The following is a 27,406-nucleotide window of genomic DNA, read 5'->3' on the forward strand; positions in this document are numbered from 1 at the left end:
AGGCTACCAACAAAAACTATCAGCATTGACTACTGGAAGTGACTAAAAGTACTGACTACCAGCACTGACTACCGATAGTGGCTACCAGCACTGACTACTTGCCCTGACTACAGTGACAACCAGTACTGACTACCTGCAATGACTAGGAACACTGACTATAAGCACTGACTACCAGCAGTAACTACAGTGACTACCAGCACTGTCTACCAGCAGTGACTACCTGCAGTGACAAGAAGCACTGACTACCTGCAGTGACTAGTAAGAGCACGGACTACCAGCACTGATTACCTGCATAGACTAGGAGCACTGACTACCAGCAGTGACTAGAAGAATTGACAACCTGCACAGACTAGGACCACTGACTACCAACACTAACTACTTGCAGTAACTAGAAGCACTGGCTACCTACAGAGGCTAGGGGCACTACCTGCACTGACTATCTACAGTGACTAGAAGCACTGACTACATGCACTGACTGCCTGTAGTGACTAGGACGGCTGACTACCTGCAATGGCTAGGACCATTGACTACCAGCACTGACTATCTGCAGTGACTACCAGTACTGACTCTCTAGCGCTGGCTACCTGCAGTGACCAGGACCACTGACTACCTGCAATGGCTATGAGTATTGACTACCAGGACTGACTAGGAGCACTGACTACCTACAGCAACTAGGAGCACTGACTACCAGCTCTATCTGCAGTGACTACCTGCAATTACTACCAGCACTGATTATCTGCCCTGACAACCAGCACTGACTAGTAAGTAGCACTGACCAGTAGCACTGACTAAGAACAATGACTACGGTAGTAGCAGACTAGGAGCACTGACTACCAGCACTGACCAGTAGCACTGTTTACCTGCACTGACCAGTAGCACTGACTAGTAGCACTGTTTACCAGCACTGACCAGTAGCAGACTAGTAGCAGTGTTTACCAGCACTGACTAGTAGCACTGTTTACCAGCATTGACCTGTAGCACTGACCAGTAGCACTGACTAGTAGCAGTGTTTACCAGCACTGACCAGTAGTACTGACTAGTAGCACTGTTTACCTGCACTGACCAGTAGCACTGACTAGTAGCACTGTTTACCAGCACTGACCAGTAGCACTGACTAGTAGCACTGTTTACCAGCACTGACCAGTAGCACTGACTAGTAGCACTGTTTACCAGCACTGACCAGTAGCACTGACCAGTAGCACTGACTAGTAGCACTGTTTACCAGCACTGACCAGTAGCACTGACCAGTAGCACTGACTAGTAGCACTGTTTACCTGCACTGACCAGTAGCACTGACTAGTAGCACTGTTTACCAGCACTGACCAGTAGCACTAACTAGTAGCAGTGTTTACCAGCACTAACCTGTAACACTGACTAGTAGCACTGAATACCTGCACTGACCAGTAGCACTGACTAGTAGCACTGTTTACCAGCACTGACCAGTAGCACTGACTAGTAGCAGTGTTTACCAGCACTGACCAGTAGCACTGACTAGTAGCACTGTTTACCAGCACTGACCAGTAGCACTGACCAGTAGCACTGACTAGTAGCACTGTTTACCAGCACTGACCAGTAGCACTGACCAGTAGCACTGACTAGTAGCACTGTTTACCTGCACTGACCAGTAGCACTGACTAGTAGCACTGTTTACCAGCACTGACCAGTAGCACTGACCGCACTGACTAGTAGCAGTGTTTACCAGCACTAACCTGTAACACTGACTAGTAGCACTGAATACCTGCACTGACCAGTAGCACTGACTAGTAGCACTGTTTACCAGCACTGACCAGTAGCACTGACTAGTAGCAGTGTTTACCAGCACTGACCAGTAGCACTGACTAGTAGCAGTGTTTACCAGCACTGACCAGTAGCACTGACTAGTAGCAGTGTTTACCAGCACTGACCAGTAGCACTGACTAGTAGCACTGACCTGTAGCAGCGATCAGGCGGCTTGTAGCCTAAAGTGAAAGTATAGGCAGCAGGCAAGTGACAGCAGCATCCCCTGTGTGAGCTCCTGCTGGAGACTACAAGCCCCACAATCCCTTGCTTGTGACCCGAGCGCTGCCTGACATTAAGCACAGAGAGGGGGAAGCGATCGGCGAGTGTCGTGCGGCGCTGGTGTCGGGACATCACTCCCCCTTGTGATTACTTGGCTGTTATCACGATAAGTCGCCGGTCGCGACCCCCTCCCTCCCTGGTCCGTGCATTTGATTCCGAGCTGGGGGAGTGACGAGGATCGGATGGACTTTCTGTAATCCCCACCCTGCATTGATGCCCTGCGTTCTGGCACCTTTATTCTTGCACATCGTCACTTTGTGTATCGGTAAATCTACATGGCCGATCCCGCACGCACGATCCATACGATTTAATTGCACATTTTGTACAGTGCCCGGCGAGGAGATCGCTGTCCGAGTATAATCATCTCTTCCCGATGCCGAGAAGATGGAGAGTCGGAAGCTGCTAGACAAGAAGCCGGGAGGCGATGTGCTGGGGAGCGGGGGGAGGTCGGCCCTGTCCGCCCGGGAGCACTGCGAGCTCATCCAGAACATGATCGACATCTCCATGTCCAACCTGCGGGGGCTCCGCACACAGTGCGCCGCCTCTAACGACCTGACCCAGCAGGAGATCCGGACCCTGGAGGTGGGTGACACAACGGGCACTGCCAGCATGCCCGGCACCGGCAGGGTTAAGTCGCCTGGCACTAGCGGCGTGCTTTTAACCCAGTGAGGCCCGTGTCGGGGAGAGTGCAGCCGTCTGCAGGCTGAGACCTCCACCTGTTCCCGGCGTAGAACGAGTTAATGCATATAGCACCTTGTTATCTATATGTCAGGAAAATAATCCACGGCGTGGTCAGAGCCTGCCACTATCTCTGTCCCCTGCGTGGGGCTGTGCGTGACTCCTGTGGATGGGCCGGTGTGTGCAGAGGCCTGGTGACAGGTGTGATACTGCTCTCCATCACTGCGTGACATCACAGTGCCCAGCAAACTCCTGTGCTCTGGTGACCATTCCTGGAGGTCATGTGTGTATACTGTATATTGTGTATAGGCTGCTGTCCGCAGCACCACTGCCAACAATCATGGACCGAATGTGGTAGTGTCTCCCGTGGTGTGTAAATTTGACTTTTTTTTAAAAATCTCAATCAGTTTTGATACTGTAAAAATAATCGACATTGTAACCATCAGATTCAACTTTCATGTGGAAATTTGAGCTGGCAAAAATATTTTTTGACGTTATTCTCCAGACAGAAGATAGCAGGGGAGTTTATGATTACGTGGATCTAACATGGCAGGGAATCGGAGATAAACAGACAGGAAACGGTTCGGGGTCTGCTGATAGTGGACACGAGATGGAAGGGAGTCCATGAATAGTGGACACGAGATGGAAGGGAGTCCATGAATAGTGGACATGAGGTGGAAGGGAGTCCATGAATAGTGGACATGAGGTGGGAAGTGAGTCCATGAATAGTGGACATGAGGTGGAAGGGAGTCCATGAATAGTGGACATGAGGTGGAAGGGAGTCCATGAATAGTGGACACGAGATAGGAGGGAGTCCATGAATAGTGGACATGAGGTGGGAAAGGAGTCCATGAATAGTGGACATGAGGTGGCAAGGGAGTCCATGAATAGTGGACACGAGATGGAAGGGAGTCCATGAATAGTGGTCATGAGGTGGAAGGGAGTCCATGAATAGTGGACATGAGGTGGGAAGGGAGTCCATGAATAGTGGACATGAGGTGGAAGGGAGTCTGTGAATAGTGGTCATGAGGTGGGAAGGGAGTCCATGAATAGTGGACACGAGATGGAAGGGAGTCCATGAATAGTGGTCATGAGGTGGGAAGGGAGTCCATGAATAGTGAACATGAGGTGGGTGGCAAGGGAAGTCTGAATAGTGGACATGAGGTGGGAAGGGAGTCCATGAATAGTGGACATGAGGTGGGAAGGGAAGTCTCTGAATAGTGGACATGAGGTGGGAAGGGAGTCCATGAATAGTGGACACGAGATGGAAGGGAGTCCATGAATAGTGGTCATGAGGTGGGAAGGGAGTCCATGAATAGTGGACATGAGGTGGGAAGGGAGTCCATGAATAGTGGACATGAGGTGGGAAGGGAGTCCATGAATAGTGGACATGAGGTGGAAGGGAGTCCATGAATAGTGGACATGAGGTGGAAGGGAGTCCATGAATAGTGGACACGAGATAGGAGGGAGTCCATGAATAGTGGACATGAGGTGGGAAAGGAGTCCATGAATAGTGGACATGAGGTGGCAAGGGAGTCCATGAATAGTGGACACGAGATGGAAGGGAGTCCATGAATAGTGGTCATGAGGTGGAAGGGAGTCCATGAATAGTGGACATGAGGTGGGAAGGGAGTCCATGAATAGTGGACATGAGGTGGAAGGGAGTCTGTGAATAGTGGTCATGAGGTGGGAAGGGAGTCCATGAATAGTGGACACGAGATGGAAGGGAGTCCATGAATAGTGGTCATGAGGTGGGAAGGGAGTCCATGAATAGTGAACATGAGGTGGGTGGCAAGGGAAGTCTGAATAGTGGACATGAGGTGGGAAGGGAAGTCTCTGAATAGTGGACATGAGGTGGGAAGGGAGTCCATGAATAGTGGACACGAGATGGAAGGGAGTCCATGAATAGTGGTCATGAGGTGGGAAGGGAGTCCATGAATAGTGGACATGAGGTGGAAGGGAGTCCATGAATAGTGGTCATGAGGTGGCAAGGGAGTCCATGAATAGTGGACATGAGGTGGGAAGGGAGTCCATGAATAGTGGACATGAGGTGGGAAGTGAGTCCATGAATAGTGGACATGAGGTGGGAAGGGAGACCATGAATAGTGGACATGAGGTGGGAAGTGAGTCCATGAATAGTGGACATGAGGTGGGAAGGGAGTCCATGAATAGTGGACATGAGGTGGGAAGGGAGTCCATGAATAGGGGACACAAGATGGAAGGGAAGTCTGCAAATAGTGGATACGAGATGGAAGAGAAATCTGCTTATAGTGGACATGAGATGGCAGGGGAGTCGATGATTAGTGGACACTACGATTAGTGGACATGAGATGGCAGGGGAGTCGATGATTAGTGGACACTACGATTAGTGGACATGAGATGGCAGGGGAGTCGATGATTAGCGGACACTACGATTAGTGGACATGAGATGGCAGGGGAGTCGATGATTAGTGGACACTACGATTAGTGGACATGAGATGGCAGGGGAGTCGATGATTAGTGGACACTACGATTAGTGGACATGAGATGGCAGGGGAGTCGATGATTAGTGGACACTACGATTAGTGGACATGAGATGGCAGGGGAGTCGATGATTAGTGGACACAAAATGGCAAGTGAAGCTAAAGCTATTCATAGATTTTTGGCAGATTTATACCATCTCAGTCCCATCACAAACATTACATGATCTGTAGATCTCACCAAACAATGGTTCTGGAAAACTTCTAATCTTATTTCCTCTTAAATCCATCGTTTTTGTAGCCATCAGATATTTTGCTCTCGATACTGTGCAGTCACTTCTCTAACCTACTTTCTTTTTGTTCTGATGGATCCGTCTCCTGAGCGGTTTACGTTCTGTACCACTCGCTCACCACGCTGTCTATATATGTTCTCTCATGGTGGGCCACGCCAATGCCGCTCATAGTAATAGTTCCAGTGCTCCATACCCGGAGACTCCTGACAGCACCTCTTCATTGTCATGACCAGCTCAGGCTTCATCTGCGGCCTAGTGAGGGTCACCAGTGATCCCTTATAATGGCTTAGGCCCCTTTAACACATCTGTTTTTTGCTATCAGTCACAATCCGTCGAAATGTGAAAAATGGATCCAGCGCTGCATTGACTTGTATTAGCGACGGATTGTGACAGATGGCCTCACGTTACATCCGTCGAACGACGGATCCGTCGACAAATGTGATGGAGACAATGTCCATAATAAAGTTTTTGTGTGCATCGAAAAAATGGACCGTGACGGATCCGTCGCCATCCGTTGTTTGTTGTAATGGAAGCCTATGGGCGCAGGATCCGTCGTCATCCGTCAATTGATTGATCCGTCATCAGATTCCGTTTTTTATAAGCGAGCATGCACAGAAGTGTTGTAAAATCACCGCTGGTCAGGAAAAAATGGTACGACGCATCCGGTTTTTATAGGATCCGTGGCATCATTTTTACCACAATCTACGATGTATCCGTCACATCAGTCACAAAACGGATTGTGACTGATGCAAAAAAACTGATGTGTGAAAGAGGCCTTAATTGCTCTAAATTCCACTCCAGGGATGAATAGAGCTCGGTAAGGTCCTCTGGGCAGATAAAATGCCTGGAACCAGTCCACTATATCGTTAATTACTTAATATTACGTAACGCAATCTTCAGTAATCAGAAGGTTGCCTCCACGCGATTTCCAGTGTTGTTGGCATATACCCTGCTCGCATGGTGCATGTGCGGCCTACCAATGATGATCCTAAGGTCAGCGATAATAAAGCAAATTGTGACTGATTCTCACTGACACTGATAATGTATAGAAAGGATAAGGACCGGGAATGAATGTTCTTATGCACATTTGTAGGATATATCATCATAAAATGCCCTTGAGTTTAGGCAAAAGCACAGGCCTACTTTGGCCGATCACTTGGCTTTAGTTTGTAGACCGTCTCACAAAAACTAGGCCTGTACAAAAGTGTGATTATGGTAGACGCTAGGCCTCGGTGTGATGTTGTCTTTAGGGCAAAAGCTATACAATCTCCATCTTTATCACCCTTTTGTGAGAAGGTGCTTTACATTTAGCACCATGTTAGGTTTCTTGTTTGTCCCTGAGTTTGGTCCATTTGAGGAAATATTAAAGTAGACATAAAACTAGAATAATGTTTACTGAGATTTCCCAAGGATGAATCATTGTGTTTTCTTGGCGTTAACATATATTTCAGCTATATTATAACTGTCTTGATTTGATGAAATTCAGACCACAGCACATGTTTTATTATGTTTTCAGGCTGGACCAGCCTCGTCTTGGCTGGGATTTGAATTGCAGAGCCATGGAAATCCTTTATTCTCTTAGAAAAAAGAACACCCATAAAGTTTGCTTTACACTTCATTCTTTCTTCTTTAATGGTCATCATAGAAGTGACTGCCATACATTTATTCAATTAAGATGATCTGGTCTTCACTACTTATGTGTGTGTGTAGATAGATATACTGTATGTATATATATATATATACATATATATATATATATATATATATATATATATATATATATATATATATATATAAATTTATATATACAGTATATCTATTTTATATATATATAATGAGTATATATATATAATATATATATATATATACACACACATGCACACACGCGTGCACGCACACACACACGAGTGTGTATATATATAGATATATATATACACACACACACGTGCGCACACACATGCGCGCGCACACACACACATGCGCGCGCACACACACACATGCGCGCGCACACACACACATGCGCGCGCACACACACACATGCGCGCGCACACACACACATGCGCGCGCACACACACACATGCGCGCGCACACACACACATGCGCGCGCACACACACACACACACACAATATAGGTTCTGGTTGCTGCCTGATTAGCTAGCACAGCGAGGGGATTCATATCAGTACTTGCACAGCATTCATGTGTCCCCACTCATGCAATGTCACATCCATTAGCAGGATAATAGTAGTGATGAGCAAGCACTACCATACTCGGGAGCTCGGTACTCGTAAAAAGCAGGTGGATGCTCAGATGGGTGCGACTCGAGTACCTGAGCATAATGGAAGTCACTTGGGGACGCAAGCATTTTTATGAGATATCTTCCAGAAATATGTTTGAGTTTCCCGTTGACTTCCGTTATACTCTGGTACTTCTGTCCTGGGCTGTGGAGTTGGTGGAGTCGGTATTAAATGGACCAACTCCTAAAATATTAATAAATTGGGTACAGCAGTTCAATGCAGTATGTGATTAATATTTTTTTCATAAGAATTTGGGAAAGTTATGAAATGTTCTATAAGTCTCCTATTCCTGATCAAAGAATCTAGGCATTTAGTTGAGATGAATCGGTGCTGCTCTCCAGCTACATGATATAAGTAGTGATGTTACCATTTTACTACTGTAAATTTATCACAAACATCACTCATATACAGTTGAAACCTGAAGTTTATATACACTATCTAAAAACACATATGCATGTTTTTCTCACTATCTGACATGAAATCAGAATAAACCTTTCTCGTTTTAGGCCAATTAGGAACTAAAATTATTTAGATTTCCCAAATGCCAGAAAAATGAGAGAATGTTTCAAGGCATTTTTATTACTTTCTGCAAAGTCAAAAGTTTATATACATTTCATTAGTATTTGGTACCATTGCCCTTAAGCCTGCTTTACATGTTACGATCCAGCATACGATATTGTATGCGTTCGTACCCGCCCCCATCGTATGTGCGGCACGTTCAATTTGTTGAACGTGTCGCACAAACGAATAACCCCCCGTCACACGTACTTACCCGTCCATACGACCTCGATATGGGCGGCGAACGTCCACTTCCTGGAGTGGGAGGGACGTTCGGTGTCACATCGACATCACGCAGCAGCCGGCCAATAGAAGCGGAGGAGCAGAGATGAGCGGGACGTAAACATCCTGCCCACCTCCTGCCTTCTGCATTGCCGGCAGGAGCCGTGGGACGCAGGTAAGATCTGTTCATCGTTCCCGGGGTGTCACACACTGCGATGTGTGCTACCCTGGGTATGATGAACAACCTGATGTTCAATTTTTGGGAATTGAACGACGTGCATGCGATGAACGTTTTACTGTTCAATCGCAATCGCACGTAGCTTTACATGCTACAATGTACCTTACAATGCCGGATGTGCGTCACTTACGACGTGACCCCGCCGACATATCGTAAGATATATTGTAGCTTGTAAAGCGCCCTTTACACTGAATGATTGTAGTTACCCATGTGGGTTGTTTTCTGGTCATTTATTGGTCCACTAATTAGAGTTTACACATTGTTACACATTGGACATATGTTAAGGCTCCTTGCACATACTGTATGTCCACCACTGTATCACTGTTTCCAGTTGGTGGTTAAATACCGTAAAACACCGGATGGTAAATGATGGCGGACCTGATCCTATTGTTTGCAATGAGATCTTTCTCCCCTGTCTGGCATGTCAGTTTTTGGGCCAGACAGGTGCAGGTGTACTGGTTGCCAGATCGCTCTGATCCAGCCCCAGATCAGCACCTGGGATTACAATGGTGACTTGATGGCAACCGATGCATCCACTTGTAATCCCGTTGAGTTGCATTAGGCTAAAAAAACTGAGCCTGATGCAGCCGATATATGTGAACTCGGCCTAAGTAACTATAGCAAATGTGACGTGTTACCTGGTTGTTTATTTGCTAATAAGTGTCACTCCTTGTAAAAACCTGTTAAGATGCCTTCCGTTTTCCCCATAGGCTATTCTAGGTTTCTGGGCAGGATGACGTTTCCCTGGGCCTTGCTGCCGCTGTACGTATAGTATATGTGTAAGGTAGTTGGACAGGTTTCACATGTTTTTATGATACTCACTAAAACTACAGGGATTGCAGTTATGAAAAGGAAATAGCTAATTAGAGGGACTGTTTAGTTTGTGGTTTGGGTGGAATTTAGAGCTAGCCCAGCCAAGCCACACGTTTAACCTTATAAAAGCTTTTTAAACATGTCTTCCTTCCAGCAGGCGGGCTGCGTCATTCTCTATAGACAATATCGGCTTTTGTTACATTTAGTGGAAGAGAAGCTTATATTCCTAGATTGCACCTTGTGTGGTGCCCGCAGCATAGCTTTCCATTTTGGCATAGTCAGCATACACGTTTCTGTTCCTGCAGGCTGCACCTATGAAACCAGACCCGGAGTCAGGAAAGCGCCTAATCTGCGGCTCCACTCCCTTTCTTGTGTGATATAGTGCAAGGAATAAAGCATTATCAATATATTGTTCCACGTCCAGTGCACTTCAAAATCTGTCTATCTATCCATCCATCTATCTATCCATCTATCCATCCCTCTATCTATCTATCTATCTATCCATCCCTCTATCCATCCCTCTATCTATCTATCTATTTATCTATCCATCTATCTATCTATCTATCCCTCTATCTATCCCTCTATCTATCCATTATCCATCTATCTATCCATCTATCTATCTACCTATCTATCTATCCATCCCTCTATCCATCCCTCTATCTATCTATCTATCTATCCCTCTATATATCTATCTATCTATCCCTCTATATATCTATCTATCTATCCCTCTATCTATCCCTCTATCTATCTATCCATTATCCATCTATCTATCCCTCTATCTATCCCTCTATCTATCTATCTATCTATCTATCCCTCTATATATCTATCTATCTATCTATCCCTCTATCTATCCCTCTATCTATCTATCCATTATCCATCTATCTATCCATCTATCTATCTATCTATCCCTCTATCTATCTATCCATTATCCATCTATCTATCTACCTATCTATCCCTCTATCTATCCCTCTATGTGTTAGAAAAAATAGGAAAAAGTGGACTTTAAAACTAAAAGCCCATGTGACGTGGTGATGTTTTGGTTGTTGCCAACCTCTATCAAGGCTGGAAACAACCGAAATGTCGCTACGCCACGTGTACTTTTAAAGTCACTCTTTCTTAATTTTTTTTCTAGAGTGCTGCCTGCTATTTTTTTCTAATATATTATCTACCTTTGGATATATGGTATTTTGGGGGGCTTGCACCCATCTTTCATTTGTTAATGTGCTGTTCCAATCTGTCTATTTATCTACTGTGCTTCCCCGAAAATAAGTCAGGGTTTTATATTATTTTTTGCTCCCAGATGCGCTAGGGCTTATTTTCAGGGGATGTCTTATATTTTCCCATGAACAACAATCCACATTTATTCTTGAATAAAAAAAAATCAACATTTATTCAATTATAATCATGCCATCACATTCTGGAACATCAATATTTTGTGTTAATCCTATTACTGGTTCAGATGCACATTTTCTTATCTGATCTGACCAGTCCTATAGTGGTGGGCACATACCATATTTACAGAGGTTTAAATTACCTGCTTATAATTATTCTCTATGTACTGCTATGTTTACTCCCAAAAGAAAGCAGATACCCCCTAAAAGAATCGCACTTACCACACCCCAAACAATTAGGGTTGGCAAGTGAATGGTCTCTCACATACAAATCTGCATCGCTGTCAGGTTCCGCTGTGTTCTACAGCGGTTGGCTCCCCCTTGTGACTGGAAGCAGTATCACTCATGTGGAGTGACACTGGTACCCCATCTGTTTGTGACAGCTGCAGTGCAATATGCAGCTGGAACAGCGAGGGACCTGATAGCGATGCAGATCTGTGTGAGAGCCCATCCACCATTGACATTTACTAACTATAATTTCTTGGGGTCTGGTAAGTCCGATTTTTTTTTTTTTTTAATTGGGCGATGTCTGCTTTCTTTTGGTGATCTTTGCTTTCTTTTGGGAATGTCTGCTTTCTTTGTTGAAAAATCCTGCTGTATTCTTTAACTTTTTTAAGTGCTTGCACACTTCTTTATGGAACCACAACTAGGGCTTATTTTTGGAGTAGGGCTTATATTTTAAGCATACTCAAAAAAGCTATCTAACTATCTATCTATCCCTCTATCCCTCTATACATCTATCTATCCATCTATCTATCCCTCTATCTCTCCCTCTATCTATCCCTCTGTCCCTCTATCTATCCCTCTGTCCCTTAATCTATCCCTCTGTCCCTCAATCTATCCCTCTGTCCCTCAATCTATCCCTCTGTCCCTCTATCTATCCCTCTGTCCCTCAATCTATCCCTCTGTCCCTCAATCTATCCCTCTGTCCCTCTATCTATCCCTCTGTCCCTCTATCTATCCCTCTGTCCCTCTATCTATCCCTCTGTCCCTCTATCTATCCCTCTGTCCCTCTATCTATCCATCTATCTAGCCCTCTATCCCTCTATCTATCCCTCTGTCCCTCTATCTATCCCTCTGTCCCTCTATATATCCCTCTGTCCCTCTATATATCTGTCTATCCCTCTATCTATCTATCTATCCATCTATCTATCCCTCTATCTATCCCTCTGTCCCTTAATCTATCCTTCTGTCCCTCTATCTATCCCTCTGTCCCTCAATCTATCCCTCTGTCCCTCTATCTATCCCTCTGTCCCTCTATCTATCCCTCTGTCCCTCTATCTATCCCTCTGTCCCTCTATCCCTCTATCTATCTATCCCTCTATCTATCCCTCTAACCCTCTATCTATCCCTCTAACCCTCTATCTATCCCTCTATCTATCCATCCCTCTATCTATCCATCCCTCTATCTATCCATCCCTCTATCTATCCATCCATCCCTCTATCTATCCCTCTATCTATCTGTCTATCTATCCCTCTATCTATCCCTCTATCCCTCTATCTATCCCTCTATCCCTCTATCTATCCATCTATCTATCCCTCTATCTATCTATCTATCTATCCATCTATCTATCCCTCTATCCCTCTATCTATCCCTCTATCCATCCCTCTATCTATCTATCTATCTATCTATCTATTTATCTAGTCTTTATAGTATACTGCAAGCGTAAAGATACTGGTAATAGAAACTTTAGAAGCTCATAATCTAAAGAGTCAAAGTTCTTTTCTGCACTTTGTGACCTTTGTTAAATGCAGACATTTCTGATGACATCACTCCACATTACTTAGCTGTTAAATGCTTATCTATGGCGCGGTCGCACAAACTATTCTGGTTTTATTGTAGGTGGTTTCAGAAGATTTCTCTACTGTTCACATGCAGATATTAATACATTTTTGAAATGTAAGTTTATAAGTAACATCTTAAGGTATAACAAATCCAAGAACAGTGAAATGAATCATTTGGGAATTGAAGACCGTGTTGACACTTGTGCAGTGCTCTATGCTGAGTACTGCATCAGGGTTTCCATCAGAAGCCCCCAGATACAGGAACCCTAAGGCTATGTTCACACTAGAAAAATGATTTTTCTTAAAGGGAACCAATCATCAGGATTTTGGTGTATAAGCTGCAGCCAGTGCAGCACTGGCACTATCAGGCACAGGCTGTACATACCATCAGGGGGCAGCTCGGGTGTTTAGTCAGTGAAATACAACTTTATAAAGTTTGAAATTTCGTGCACTTTTTGATTGACGTGTGCACCTCTGCAGATAATGTCCGGGCGGGTTATGCAGGAGTTCCCCGCCCCCCCACCAGCCTGTTCCTCCCTCTCTCCTGATGTCCGGGCTGGTTATGCACGTGTTCCCCGCCCCCCCCGCGCTGCCTGTTCCTCCCTCCCTCTGGCTGTATGTAAATATCTAATCTTCAGAAACATGGCGCCGGAGTGGGCCTCTGCGCATAGCGCTTATCTCCGGTGCCATGTTTCTGAAGCCCCCGCATTACACAACTTGGTGTCTGAGAGGGCGGCGCCACAGCGATGTCACACCGGCTGGTGTGTTGGCCCGGTGTCCTGGGGCGGCACGATACAGGAGCAGCAGGTAATCGCGTCCTCCTGTCAGCTGTTCTGCAGTCCTGTTGTGATCGCGCTCGCTCCTGTGGTCACAACGGGATCTGAAGGAGCGAGGGCGCATGCGCCGCCCTCTAACACCAAGCTGTGTGATGCGGGCTTCAGAAACATGGCGCCGGAGATAAGCGCTATGCGCAGAGGCCCACTCCGGCGCCATGTTTCTGAAGATTAGATATTTACATACAGGGAGGGAGGGAGGAACAGGCGGCGCGGGGGGCGGGGAACTCCTGCATAACCCGCCCGGACATCAGGAGAGAGGGAGGAACAAGCTGGTGGGGGGGCGGGGAACTCCTGCATAACCCGCCCGGACATTAACAGAGAGGTGCACACGTCAATCAAAAAGTGCACGAAATTTCAAACTTTATAAAGATGAATTTCACTGCCTAAACACCCGAGCTGCCCCCTGATGGTATGTACACACTGTGCCTGATAGTGCCAGCACTGCACTGGCTGCAGCTTATACACGAAAATCCTGATGTTTGGTTCCCTTTAAGAAATTTCTTAAGAGTGCACCTGTGTTAAAAAACGCACCAAAAACGCACCTGCGTTTTGCCGCGTTTTCGGTGCGTTTTTGGTGCGTTTTCGGTGCGTTTTTGGTGCGTTTTTACCACTGGTTGCTCCCTGCGTTATTGTGCCAATTATATATGGCAAATAACGCAGTTAGCTGCAGAAAAGAAGTGACATGCTCATTCTTTTTCTTAAGAAAATCTACTGAAAGAATTTTCTTAAGAAAAAAAAGCAGTGTGCGCACAGCAAATTTTTTTTGCCATAGGTTTTGCTGGGGAATGTCTGCAGCAAGGTTACAAGAATTTCTCAAGAAATTTCTGCAGCAAAAACGGACCAAAAACGCAGGTAAAAAACACAGTGTGTGAACATAGCCTAAAGGCCCCGTCACACACAGATAAATCTTTGGCAGATCTGTGGTTGCAGTGAAATCATGGACATATTGTTCCATGTGTACACAGCCACAAACCTGGCACTGATTGTCCACAATTTCACTACAACCACAGATCTGCCGCAGATTTATCTGTGTGTGACAGGGCCTTAAAGCTGGGGCCACACCGGGATTACTGCGATCAGTACAGTACAGCAGTACAGCAGAGCCGAGTGTCCCTGCAAGTGTCGTGCGAGCGGACATCAGCTGCGTGGGGCGGGTCGGCACTGAGAAGGGGCGGGCCAGCGCTGTGGAGGGGAGGGAGGGATTTATCTCCCTCTCTCCTCCGTAGCCGGCTATTGCCATTCTCGCACTGCACTAGCAGTACACCGGTGTACCGCGAGTGCAGTTCGATTTTTCTCTCGCCCCATTCACTTGAATGGGTGCGAGAGAAAAGAGTCTTGCCTTACAATCACAGCATGCTGCAATTGTTTTCTTGGTCCGATTAGGGCTGAGAAAATCGCTCATGTGTGCTGACACACAGGCTAGAATTGGTCCGAGGGGAATGTGATGTTTTATCGCACTCCACTCGCACCAATTTTCTCGCCGTGTGGCTTAGGCCTAAGCGTTACTCTTCAGAGCCATTCACCGTTGTAGGCGTCACTCTGGACTCTGTCTTGTCTCTGTCCCCGCACTGACCAGATGGAAACTAAAGTGACTCCTTTGGCCTCAGAAATGTTAATGGCTTTGTATGCCTGCCTTAATGGAGTATGCGCTAGAGTACAATGTGTCACATTCAGTAAAGGGGTATTCCCATCTCCAAGATCCTATTCCAGTATGTAGTAGGTGTAATAATATTAGCAAACACCTCCAATTAGAAATGTAGTATAGTTCTCCTGATATAACCATGTCTCTTACCTCATGTAGAGGGCATTACAGCTTAGGTATCCATGGGCAACTAACTATCACTATATGAGTGGACATAATCATGGATACCTAAGCTGCAATGCCCTGCACATGAGGTAGGAGACATGGCTATATCAGGAGAACTATACTATATTTCTAATTGGAGGTGTTTTCTAATATTATTATTATTACACCTACTACATATTAGAATAGGATCTTGGAGATGGGAATACCCCTTTAAGATATGTGCGCATCTTAATGAATTTTACTCCCCTTTTAGCAACTGTGCTTCAATACAAGAAATGTATACCACTATAGTAAGTTTCTCCTGTAATTTAGGCCACTTTTGTAGCGTAAATTATAATAAATTTGTCAGAACATTTTTGCCACCAAAATTGCAAGATTTCAGGCTATTTTACTGGCGTGAAGTATTTAATGTATCTGTCAAAGTGTGAATGTAAATGGGAGGTCAGGGGTCAGCATTGCATAGAACTACAGACTGACCTTTGGCTAAATGTAAAACCAAAGAAGTGAGTTGGAGCATAAGTTGGTAACCGTGCAATGTGTAAGAGCATGTTCACACTGTGGCTATTTCACAGACCAAACCAAGAAAAAACAAAATGAGCATATACCCTGTAGTAAGTAAATAGTAATAGTACATGTAAATAATATAGGGGACTTAGTTAACACTAATTTGATGAAAAAAGTGTAAAAGCCATGCCACCACGACAAGGTGTTCCCCAATCAGGACGGTCATGAACCTCACCTGGTATCAGCTGACCTCAATGTAGATGGGGCAGAGCAGGGCCGGGGCCCGACTGTCGGACTCATGCGGGTGCTCCGTGGTTTACTCTGTGGCACTTGTAACTTGAAGGTTGAGATAACAAATTAAAAATATGGTACTACTGACTTCTTATTACGAGACAATTAGGTTCCCTATGGCACAAGACACCAATGATACTACAGTACTACCTTGTCACAACTCTGTTCTGTGCCTATTTGCTATAGTAACTGAGTTTTAAAAGTGGTTTTCTATTTTCTGAAAATACACCATAACTGTTTTATAACAGAAAGTTTATTTTTTGTACTCACACATATATATATATATATATTAGTACAGACCAAAAGTTTGGACACACCTTCTCATTCAAAGAATTTTCTTTATTTTCATGACTCTAAAAATTGTAGATTCACATTGAAGACATCAAAACTATGAATGAAAACATGTGGAATGAAATACTTAAAGTGTGAAACAACTGAAAATATGTCTTATATTCTAGGTGCTTCAAAGTAGCCACCTTTTGCTTTCATTACTGCTTTGCACACTCTTGGCATTCTCTTGATGAGCTTCAAGAGGTAGTCACCGGAAATGGTTTTCCAACAGTCTTGAAGGAGTTCCCAGAGATGCTTAGAACTTGTTGGCCTTTTTGCCTTCACTCTGCGGTCCAGCTCACCCCAAACCATCTCAATTGGGTTCAGGTCTGGTGACTGTGGAGACCAGGTCATCAGGCGTAGCACCCCATCACTCTCCCTCTTAGTCAAATAGCCCTTACACAGCCTGGAGGGGTGTTTGGGGTCATTGTCCTGTTGAAAAATAAATAATGGTCCAACTAAACGCAAACCGGATAGAATAGCAAGCCGCTGCAAGATGCTGTGGTAGCCATGCTGGTTCAGTATGCCTTCAATTTTGAATAAATCCCCAACAGTGTCACCAGCAAAGCACCCCCACACCATCACACCTCCTCCTCCATGCTTCACGGAGGGAACCAGGCATGTAGAGTCCATCCGTTCACCTTTTGAGAAGGTGTGTCCAAACATTTGGTCTGTACTGTGTATATAGATAGATAGATAGATAGATAGAGAGAACTCTATTAATTCCACAGCGCTTTACATATGAGATCATCACTGTCCCCATTGGGGCTCACAATCTAAATATGCCTTTGGAATATAGGAGGAAAGCGGAGCACCCGGAGGAAGCCCACACAAACATGGGGAGAATATACAAACTCCTTTCAGATGTTGTCCTTGGTCTGCATTATACCCGGGACCCCAGCTCTGCAGTGCTAACCACTGAGCCACCGTGCTGCTCGGTTGTATTCTTTCTAAATTTCTTTGTATTCCAGGTCCTCGCCGTTTATATGATTTCTGCTTGCTGCGAGTGAATAAGAACACTTGTTTACCTACAAAGATTGAAGAGCTGTACAGATCCAGGCCAGGTCTCTAGAACTGAATCCAGTCTAGGCATTTGTAAGCTAAATTTTCTGATAGATTTTATCTTCCCTTATACATTGTAGTATCAGTGGTGATATAGATTTGTGCTGATGATGAATGTAGAATACCCAGTTGTGAGAGCCCATTCTGCATTGTGTTATTCTTCTATCTGTATTTGCCATTTTCCATTTTTTAGAGCCTTTAGTTGTGTATTCCTCTGATGTGTTGCAGTTTTCCACGTCAGTATTTATTCCATTTGCTTTTTACACATATGAACTTAGTTGCCCCGTCTTATACAAGGCTGCTGATAGTTACACATTGAGTTTTGGAGTTTCCCTTTCATGGTAAGAGGTCGCCGTTTTCTGATGCCTCAGAAAGTCCCCATTTGGTTCGTTGAACCGTGCCTTTAGAGTTTTCTAATTACTTTTCTTAAGGTAAAGGATTTCCCCTTTGTGTGGTTTGCCAAGTGTGCTGTAAAGCTGGCAGACTGCAGCTGTATGCCGCTAATGAATCTATTTTTTGAAGAGTGGGCTGCCTGATACCATGGAGAATGTGTGTTCTCGCTAAAAATGTTTGGAATATGATGATTCTGAGTGGGTAGGACTGTAAAGCCACTCCAAAGCACAATGCCCCCTATACTAGCTGAGATGTCAGTGGCATGGCAGATTTGTCATCAATTCCTTTCCACCTAGAGAAAACAGTTATTTGTTGAAGGGGTTGTCCAGGCTTAAAGGGATGTTTCAGGCTATTGATGACCTATACTTAGGGGTACTTTGCCCACTACGGCGTCACTGTCGATATCGTAGTGTGTAAATCCTTTTTGATACGATTAACGAGCGCAAAAGCGTCGTAATCGTAGCATCGGTGTAGTAGCGTCTGACATTTTCATAATTTCGCTGCAGCGACGGTCCGATGTTGTTCCTTGTTCCTGCGGCAGCACACATCGCTGTGTATGAAGCCGCAGGAGCGAGGAACATCAGCTTACCTGCGTCACCGCGGCTGACACCGGCTATGCGGAAGGACGGAGGTGGGCGGGATGTTTACGTCCCGCTCATCTCCGCCCCCCTGCTTCTATTGGCCACCTTCCGTGTGACGTCGCTGTGACCCCGCACGACCCGCCCCCTTAGGAAGGAGGCGGGTCACTGGCCAGAGTGACGCCGCCGACCAGGTATGTGTGTGTGATGCTGTCGTAGCGAAAATGTTCGCTACGGCAGCTATTACAAGATATCGCATGTGCGACGGGGGCGGGGACTATCGCGCTCGGCATCGCTAGCATCGGCTTGCAATGTCGTAGTGTGCAAAGTACCCCTTAGGATTGATCATGGGGACTGACAATCAAAACCTCCTCTAATCAGTTGATATCACCTCAAGCCATGCTCGGGTGTAAACAGTGCACCCCCACTTCGTCACACTCTTTGCAGCACCTTGTAGTGGATGCTAAAAGTGTGATGGAGCGGTGGTGCTCCGTACTGTATACTGCTTACATCCAGCCGTTACAAACAGCTGATGGATTGGGGTACCAGGTGTGAGGCCCCACAGATCTGCTATATCCATATAATGGAAAACCCTTTAAAAGGGAACCTGTCAGGTGCAATATGTACCCAGATACACGAGCAGTTCTGGATGCATATTGCTAATCCCTGCCTAACCGTCCCTGTATACACTAGCATAGATAAACAGATCTTTACAAAAAGTATTTCTAAAGATCATTTACCGCAAATGAGCTTGGGGACTAGTACCCTGGGCGTTAGTTCCCCTGGCCAGTCGCCCCCATTAGCATGTTATTACACTCCTGTGGGTGGGTCCCTGTGGGTGTGCTAACATGCTAATGAATGCGCAGCGTCACAGGATGATCTCACTAACCTCTCTGCCGTCAGACGCTCGATTTCAGCTCAGTGCACATGACCCTAGAGTTTGGGTCATGTGCACTATGAAACCGGGTGTACACGTCCTGGCTTCAAACTAAAGTAGTGCGCATGACCGAACCTCCGGGGTCATGCGCAATGACCCGAAATCCAGTGTCGTGTGGCGATGGCGGCGGAGAGGTGAGTGAGATCATCCTGTGATGCTGCGTATTCATTAGCATGATAGCACATCCACAGGGGTGTACTAACATGCTAATAATCGGTGACTGGCCAGGGAACTAGCGCTCAGGGGGCTAGGCCCTCGCTCATTAGCATACGTTTAAATCTTTAGAAATACTTTTTCTAATGATCTCTTTTTCTATACTAGTGTATACAAGGACCGTTAGGCAGGGATTAGCAATGTGCACCCAGAACTGCTTGTGGTTCTGGGTGCATATTGGACCTGACAGGTTCCCTTTAAAGGGAATCTGTCAGGAGGTTTTTGCTACGTTATCTGGGAGCAGCTTGATGTAGGCAAAGAGATCCTGAATCCAATGATGTATCACTTAGATTAGTGGGTGCATTTGTTCTGACACATTCTGAATTTTTAGATTTGGCCATGTAGCAGAGCTGGGAGAGCTGTCGCGCACACACACCATGCTCTCTATAGAGATTGGACATTGACAGTGAGGTGCCAGTGAGAGGAGGGGGCGTGCCGGATTGCCATAAGTGTAACATTGTAGTCTGGGCAATGATAAGTCCTGCTGATTATACAAACAAAGCAAATAAACAGCAGATCGGACCTTGACAAGACAGGCATCCCTGAATTCTTTGTGTTAACCCTTGCAGCATGCTGTCTCCAGCTTACATAGCAAAAACCTGCTGACAGATTCCCTTTAAATCTCATGCTCAACAGCTTACTACAGAGCTGTCATATATAGTTCCTTATGTTTGTATTGCAGGTCTGTGTGGCGTTGATATTATCTTTTACTATTTTTTTTTCAGGAAAAGTTAAATCATGTATTTTTTTTGCATTGCGTGCTGCAGAGAATATATTATTGTGTAGAGGCACCACATGTCATATAACCGAGCATGTACAACATTGTACTATGGATACATATTACAGGGGCTCCATTTGTCACCATACTTTTTGGATACAAAATTGCTCCTGCTTCTTCATATATATGAGCACAATGCATACCCATGAACTGCAGGAAAGAATGTATGGCTGCTTTCACACATCCGTTTTTTCCTGTGCGGCACAATCCGGCGCTTCGCAGAAAAAACGCAACAGTTTTTTTTTGCCGCCGGTTGCGTTTTTTTTGCATAGACTTACATTAGTGCCGTATTGTGCCGCATGGGCTTGTGTTCCGTCCGGTTTTTGCCGCATGCGGCAGATTTAGCCGATGCGGCGGCCGGATGGAACGTTGCCTGGCATGTTTTTTTGTCCGGAATAAAAAAAAACGCATCGCGCCGCATCCGGCTGATGTGTCACGATTTGCAATGTATGCCTATGGACGCCGCATGCAGCGTCATGTCGCAAAAACTGCATCCGGCCGCCGCATGCGTTTTTTTCCACTGCGCATGCTCAGTATCAAGCCGCAAGCGGTAAAAACCGGACGGGCCACATGTAAAAAAACTTATGCAAAGGGTGCGGTTTTGTCGCCGCATCCGTTGCATAGGCTTTAGAGCCGGATTGGCCAGCTCTGCTAAAACCGGAGGTGTGAAAGCAGCCTAAAGGCCCAGTCACACACAACGACTTACCAGCGATCCCGAAAACGATGCGACCTGATAGGGATCGCAGGTAAGTCGCTGGGAGGTCGCAGATGAGATGTCACACAGTCAGATCTTACCAGCGATGCAGGAACAATACAGGTCGCAGTAGCGACCTGTATAACGATCTCGGCAGTCACTGTGACCCTGTCACACAGTGTCAAACACAGCGATGTGTCCTGCCCAGCAAGACATCACCTTTGAAGAAAATGACCTGGACCATTCAGCAACGACTAGAGATCTCACAGCAGGGGCCTGATCGCTGGTAGGTGTCACACATAACGAGATCGCTAACGGGATCGCTACTGCGTCACAGAAACCGTGACTCAGCTGCGATCTCGCTAGCGATCTCGTTATGTGTGACAGTACCTTAAGCCCGCAAGGGCAGGGTCTTCTTCCCTGTGTACTAGTCTGTCTACTGTAACTTGTGTATGTATTCTGTATGTAACCCCTTCTCATGTACAGCACCATGGAATCAATGGTGCTCAATAAATAATAATAATAATTCTTCTGTGTGAATGAGAGTGACCCTTGGCCATTGTGGATGAGACCTTATTCTGGATTCGCATGCGTCTTTGGGGGGTCCTGCGCGATTTTGGTGCATTGCAGAAGTTGTGCTGACATAGATAAGGCGCACATCTGTCTTGTGTGCGGAGAGTGATTTCTTATCTGTCTGCCTTTGTCTTCTGGCTTTACAATGCTACTTACAGGAAGTTGAGCACAGTTCCCTTTGCACTTCGGGGCTGATCCGAGAGGCCGCCTATAACGGCAGTTTCTAAATTTAGGACGCTTTTTGTTGTCAGAATTTCCCTCCAGTGAATCTCAAGTCACTGACCAGTTTTTACATTTTTGTTTATTCCTATAAGTTTAATGAATTCATTATTATACCCTCCATGCCGGTGTATTATTCCATATAGCGTATTCCATTGCGCACACCTTTCCACTGACCACAATAGGCTTTACTTATGCAACGCGGCACATCCTGGTTATATAAGAACGCCTGCACAAGAGATACAAGTGAACACATCCTTGTTTACAAATATTACATTTCTGGTAATAACAATCATCTGGTTTGGGCAACTGTTTTCAGATATTGGCAACAGAGGGAAATAAGGCCAGGTCGCTTTTTGGACAGATTTGACAACCATTATTTCCCTCTTCTATTTATATAACATGCACGTTCGTCTAGGGGGCATCCGAGCTCGTAATGTTTGTCTGAACAATTGTTTCTGATGACTATGCATGTCAAATCAAGGTTAATAATAATATATGCTTGGTTTAGCAACAGGGTATATATAGAGTACGTTCACCCAGATACTCTGAATATGATGGAGGAAGCTTGGCTGTCATTTACATCAGTACTTCCTTGTACTAATTTAGATCAAAGCCACCTCTAACGTCTGCCATTCATCTTGTTAAACACCATTGTCCGTAATCAGCCATCAAAATCAGTGGGAACTACCAACATGTAGGCTGTGATCACACATTGTGGATGCCCTTTGGCGGTGATGCAGCTACAATGTGTCTGCAAACCGCATCATGGGCGTTACTAGTTTATTTCTATCAATTAACAAAATGCGAAGTGTTGAAATTAAACTAATATTTGCTGTGATCACCCTTGGTCTTTAAAGGTAACCTGCCACTTCCACTGTGCCTTCTGCCCAACAGTATTCATGGCTGTGTGCCCAAAATGTCAGCCTAACTAGCCCTGTATAACGTTATTCACTAATATGAATGTTTAAAAAAAAAACACAAAAAAAAACGACTTATGAGCTCTGCTTTCCGTATGCAAATTAGGACCTCGACCAGTCGCAGGAGTGGTTACTTCCCCTGACTAGTCCGCCCTCGTTCTGTATTATCACACCCTTGTAGGTGTAATAACACGATTTCCAGGAGGCGGCATCACTGCTGTATGTAGGCGATCAATCAGTGACTTTCCATAATCGTAGAATTGAACATTCGAGCATTTTAGTTCTCTCCTATCACTAGGGGTTGGGTCTTCAAGATGTTTGGACCAACCTCCCTGCTGAGTTCCTTCAAAAATAGCGTGCAAGTGTACCTGGAAGAATTGATACTGTCATGAAAGCAAAGGGTTATCACAGCAAATATTGATTTGGTTTAGATTTTTCTTTTGTTCATCCAATTTACATTGAATTAATTGCTGAAAATAAACTATTAACACTTCATTCCTAAAGCTTTTGCACAGTATTGTATGTCAGAAGTTTTGATTGGCGGTTTCAAGTGCCAAGATTTCCACTGATCGCTGATGTGAACAGAGTGTCTTTAATCTGAGACTAGAGCAGTGCTGGGGTGAGCTCTTCTATCACTCGGGTTAGCGTTCTGCGTGGGTCTCCTGACATGTATCTATGGACGTGTCAAACGTTTGGTGATAGTGCAGTTATGGTTAGGTTTATTAGGACTTGGTGTTAGTATTTCTGTTTTCTGTTCAGCTATGGGAACAGAAAAATGGAATATGTTTTTGCTTAGCGGGGATTGTCAAACGGCGATCGACACACCACCAATGTACGTCCTGGCTAATTTACGTGTGGTTCACAGCTTGATTTCTCAGCTATGACACAGTCCTAAATGTCCGTGACCTTTGTGGAGATTGTCCGTTATTATCTAATACTCAGAAGACAAATTGCGTAAATCTGTTATATCGTCACACTAGTCTATGCTATTCACTGGTTATCAGTCGGCTGTCGCTAAGCTCACTATGTAGTATACAATGTCAGTCGGCGGCCTTGTTCGTAACGTATCTAGCATTCCAAAGCTATCATGAAGAACAGCCTTGCTTCATGAACCTTAGTTCATTTCCTAGAAATGAATGAATGTTTTCATAACATAATTGTATTTTCCAGACTACATGACTACACGTTGTTGATATCGACTAGTGGCTTGGTAGCTGCTCATTTATTTACGTGATCACTAGCTTTATTATTGCTATACGTATACACTATAAACATTAAAAAATAAAAAATAGAATTTTGGCCTCTTAGGTGCACTTTTTTTGTTCCCTTAAGGAGGTTGTCCACTACTTTTAACATTGATGGCTTACCCTTAGGGGTACTTTGCACACTACGACATCGCAAGCCGATTGCTGCGATGCCGAGCGCGATAGTCCCCTCCCCCGTCGCAGCTGCGATATCTTGTGATAGCTGCCGTAGCGAACATTATTGCTACGGCAGCTTCACATGCACTTACCTGCCCTGCGACGTCGCTCTGGACGGCGACCCGCCTCCTTCCTAAGGGGGTGGGACATGCAGCGTCACAGCGACGTTACACGGCAGGCGGCTAATAGAAGCGTAGGGGCGGAGATGAGCAGGACGTAAACATCCCGCCCACCTCCTTCCTTCCTCATTGCAGCCGCGACGCAGGTAAAGTGATGTTCCTCGCTCCTGCGGCTTCACACACAGCGATGTGTGCTGCCGTAGGAACGAGGAACAACATTGTAACATCAGTCCTTCCGAAATTATGGAAATGACCGACGTTACACCGATGATACTATTTGACGCTTTTGCGCTCGTTAATCGTATCAAAAACGATTTACACACTCCGATGTCGACAGCGACGTCGGATGTGCGTCACTTTCGATTTGACCCCACCGACATCGCACCTGCGATGTCGTAGTGTGCAAAGTACCCCTTAGGAGAGGTCCTCAATGTCTGACACACCACAAACCCGCCAATTAGCTGTTCTCGATGCCGGCGGTGGCAGCCGGAATTGCTCATTCTAGGAGCGGCCCCATCTTCTGATAGTGGCCGTCGCTGAAAACTGCCCATTCAAATTAATAGGGGGCGGATGTGCAGTGCCACTACCGGCACTGAGAACAGCTGATCTGCGGGGGTGCCATACTCCAGCTGATCAGACATTGATGACCTATCCTAAGGATAGGCCATCAGTGTTAAAATAGTAGACAACGTCTTTAAGAACATGCAAAGGTAACAAGTGGCCATTATAGCGGCGTAGAGGCGACCCATCTTTGCTGCACAGGCCACTGAGCCAGGTTCATACTTGGTGTATTGGCTTTGTTATGCGACTTTTTTTGTTCTTGAACTGCTATTTTTATGGTGTCCATACAGCTTGGATAGTCAGCGTAATGCTTGTTTTAATCCCTCATACACATTAATGCTCAGCTTGATGCAGTGATCATGTGTGTTCAATGGAAGTGAATAGAAAGGCGTACAATGGCTATAACACGGGTTTTGTGACTCCTGCCTGAAGCCACGGACTCAAGATCGGTGAAACAGGTGAATAGAGGCAACCACCCACAAAGCAGGAACCCGGACCCCACAACCCTTTAATCCCTATAAAGGGATTTGGCATTACGACAGGGCCCAGGTGATCGCTGCCCGTGGAAGACTGTGGTCCTGAGAAGAGCAGTAACCAGGCAGGGTCAAATCCAGAAGGTAGAACATGGACAAAAATCTCCCGTCAGGTGGGAAAGTGGTCAGATAATCAGGCTATGGGTCAAAAACCAGCAGCGAAGTACAGAAACGACAGGCAGAAGAGTGGTCAGATAGTCAAGCTAAGGTCAATATACGGGAATACAAAGAAACAGCAAGGAACCAGAGTCTAGCAGGGAATTACAGGACTATATCTGCCACCTGCCAGCAGAAGGGAGAAAGCATAAGAGGGGTGTGGTGCCTTCCCATTGGCCCCAGCTGAAAGATAGCTACTCCAGCCGGAAGGAACACACCACCACAGTCAACCAGTGGTACTGCAGGTCCTAGTGAAACCCAGCCTAATAGATGAGCGGAGCCTGCGCCCAGCAGAGCCACTGACTGCTCCCTCGTCCCCAGCACCGCCCACAGTGGTGACGCGTCGTCGTCTGGGGATTGAAGCAGAAGACTACTCCGGTGGAGGCATGACAGGTTTATATTCAGGGAAAAAGGAAAGGATTGGATATTTATATACTCACCGACCAATTGTTCTTTCCTCTAATATCTGTTGTTGAGATTTGGGACCCCCATATACACAGATGATTGGCCGGTCTCTGAAATTAGCAGGCTATGGGCGGAGTTACACGGTAGGATATATCGTGCGATATGTCGTCTGTGTCACGCAATTCGCACATCCGGCATCGTTAGACATATCGTAGCGTGTGACACCTCCGAACGACTGTTAACGAGCAAAAATACTCACCTTATCGTTGCTCGTTGAGATGTCGTTCATTTCCATAATGTCGTTCCTCCTTCTGCGCGCCGGTTATTCGTCGTTCCCGTGGCAGCACACATCACTACGTGTGACACCCCGGGAACGACGAACAACAACTTAAACTGTGTCCCGCCGGCAATGAGGAAGGAAGGAGGTGGGCGGGATGTTAAGTCCTGCTCATCTCCGCCCCTCCGCTTCTATTGGGCGGCTGCTGTGTGATGTTGCTGTGAGGACGAACGCCCCTCCCCCTTCAGGAAGAGGATGTTCGCCGCCCACAGCAACGTCGTTAGGGAGGTAAGTACGTGTGACGGGGGTTTAACGACTTTGTGCGACACGGGCAATGAATTGCCTGTGACGCACAAACGACGGGGGCGGGTGCGATCGCTCATGCGATCGCACGATATATCGTCTCGTGTAACGCCGCCCTTAGCCAACTTTAATCTAATGAGCCTTTAGTGGAAGAGGTGACAATAAAATGAGATCAAACCTGACGTGTATTTTCTTCTGCTATCTGACTCCGCATTCGTTTCTTGCAGCTCTATCGGCAATAAATTATTAGGATGTTGCGCTGAAAACATTTTTGATATGCCAATATAATGCTTGACTTTAGACACGAAGGGCCCAATTCATTATTGCATTTGCACCTTTTCTATCTAGTTTTCAGTATTTTTCACCTATTTTTTTTATTTTCACCTTATTTTTCTTTCAGCATGCATATTTTTTAAAGTCTATTTTGTATGGGTTTGCCTGTTTCTTTTTTATGTTCACCATTGTGGATGAGATTTTATGTCCAGTTGTTTTCATAATTACATAGTTATATTGGTTGAAAAAAAAAGACTTCAGTTCATCAAGTTCATCCTTTCTCCACCAGTTAAACTTTCTCTGTTGCTAGATTACATATAACCCATAATGTTTTTGTTTGGAGAAAAGCATCTAGACCTTTTTTAAAAGCCGTTAGTGTCTTCCATTACTACCTCTTGTGGTAGCGCATTCCACAGTCTGACTGCTCTAACTG

The 27,406-nt window shown here is 45.5% G+C and overlaps 1 protein-coding gene across 1 annotated transcript in view; it reads left to right on the forward strand.

Moving 5' to 3' along the window:
* The first annotated feature begins 2,086 nt into the window (after positions 1–2,086).
* KSR1 (kinase suppressor of ras 1) overlaps positions 2,087–27,406 on the forward strand; it is a 261,155-nt gene continuing 235,835 nt past the window's right edge. Inside the window, exon 1 of the mRNA XM_075336591.1 lies at positions 2,087–2,640. Coding sequence (XP_075192706.1) covers positions 2,443–2,640 — 198 coding nt within the window. The 5' untranslated portion in view covers positions 2,087–2,442. The remainder of the gene's footprint in view (positions 2,641–27,406) is intronic.

The sequence above is a fragment of the Anomaloglossus baeobatrachus genome, chromosome 2 (genome assembly GCF_048569485.1).
Source record: "Anomaloglossus baeobatrachus isolate aAnoBae1 chromosome 2, aAnoBae1.hap1, whole genome shotgun sequence".
Lineage (NCBI taxonomy): Eukaryota > Metazoa > Chordata > Amphibia > Anura > Aromobatidae > Anomaloglossus > Anomaloglossus baeobatrachus.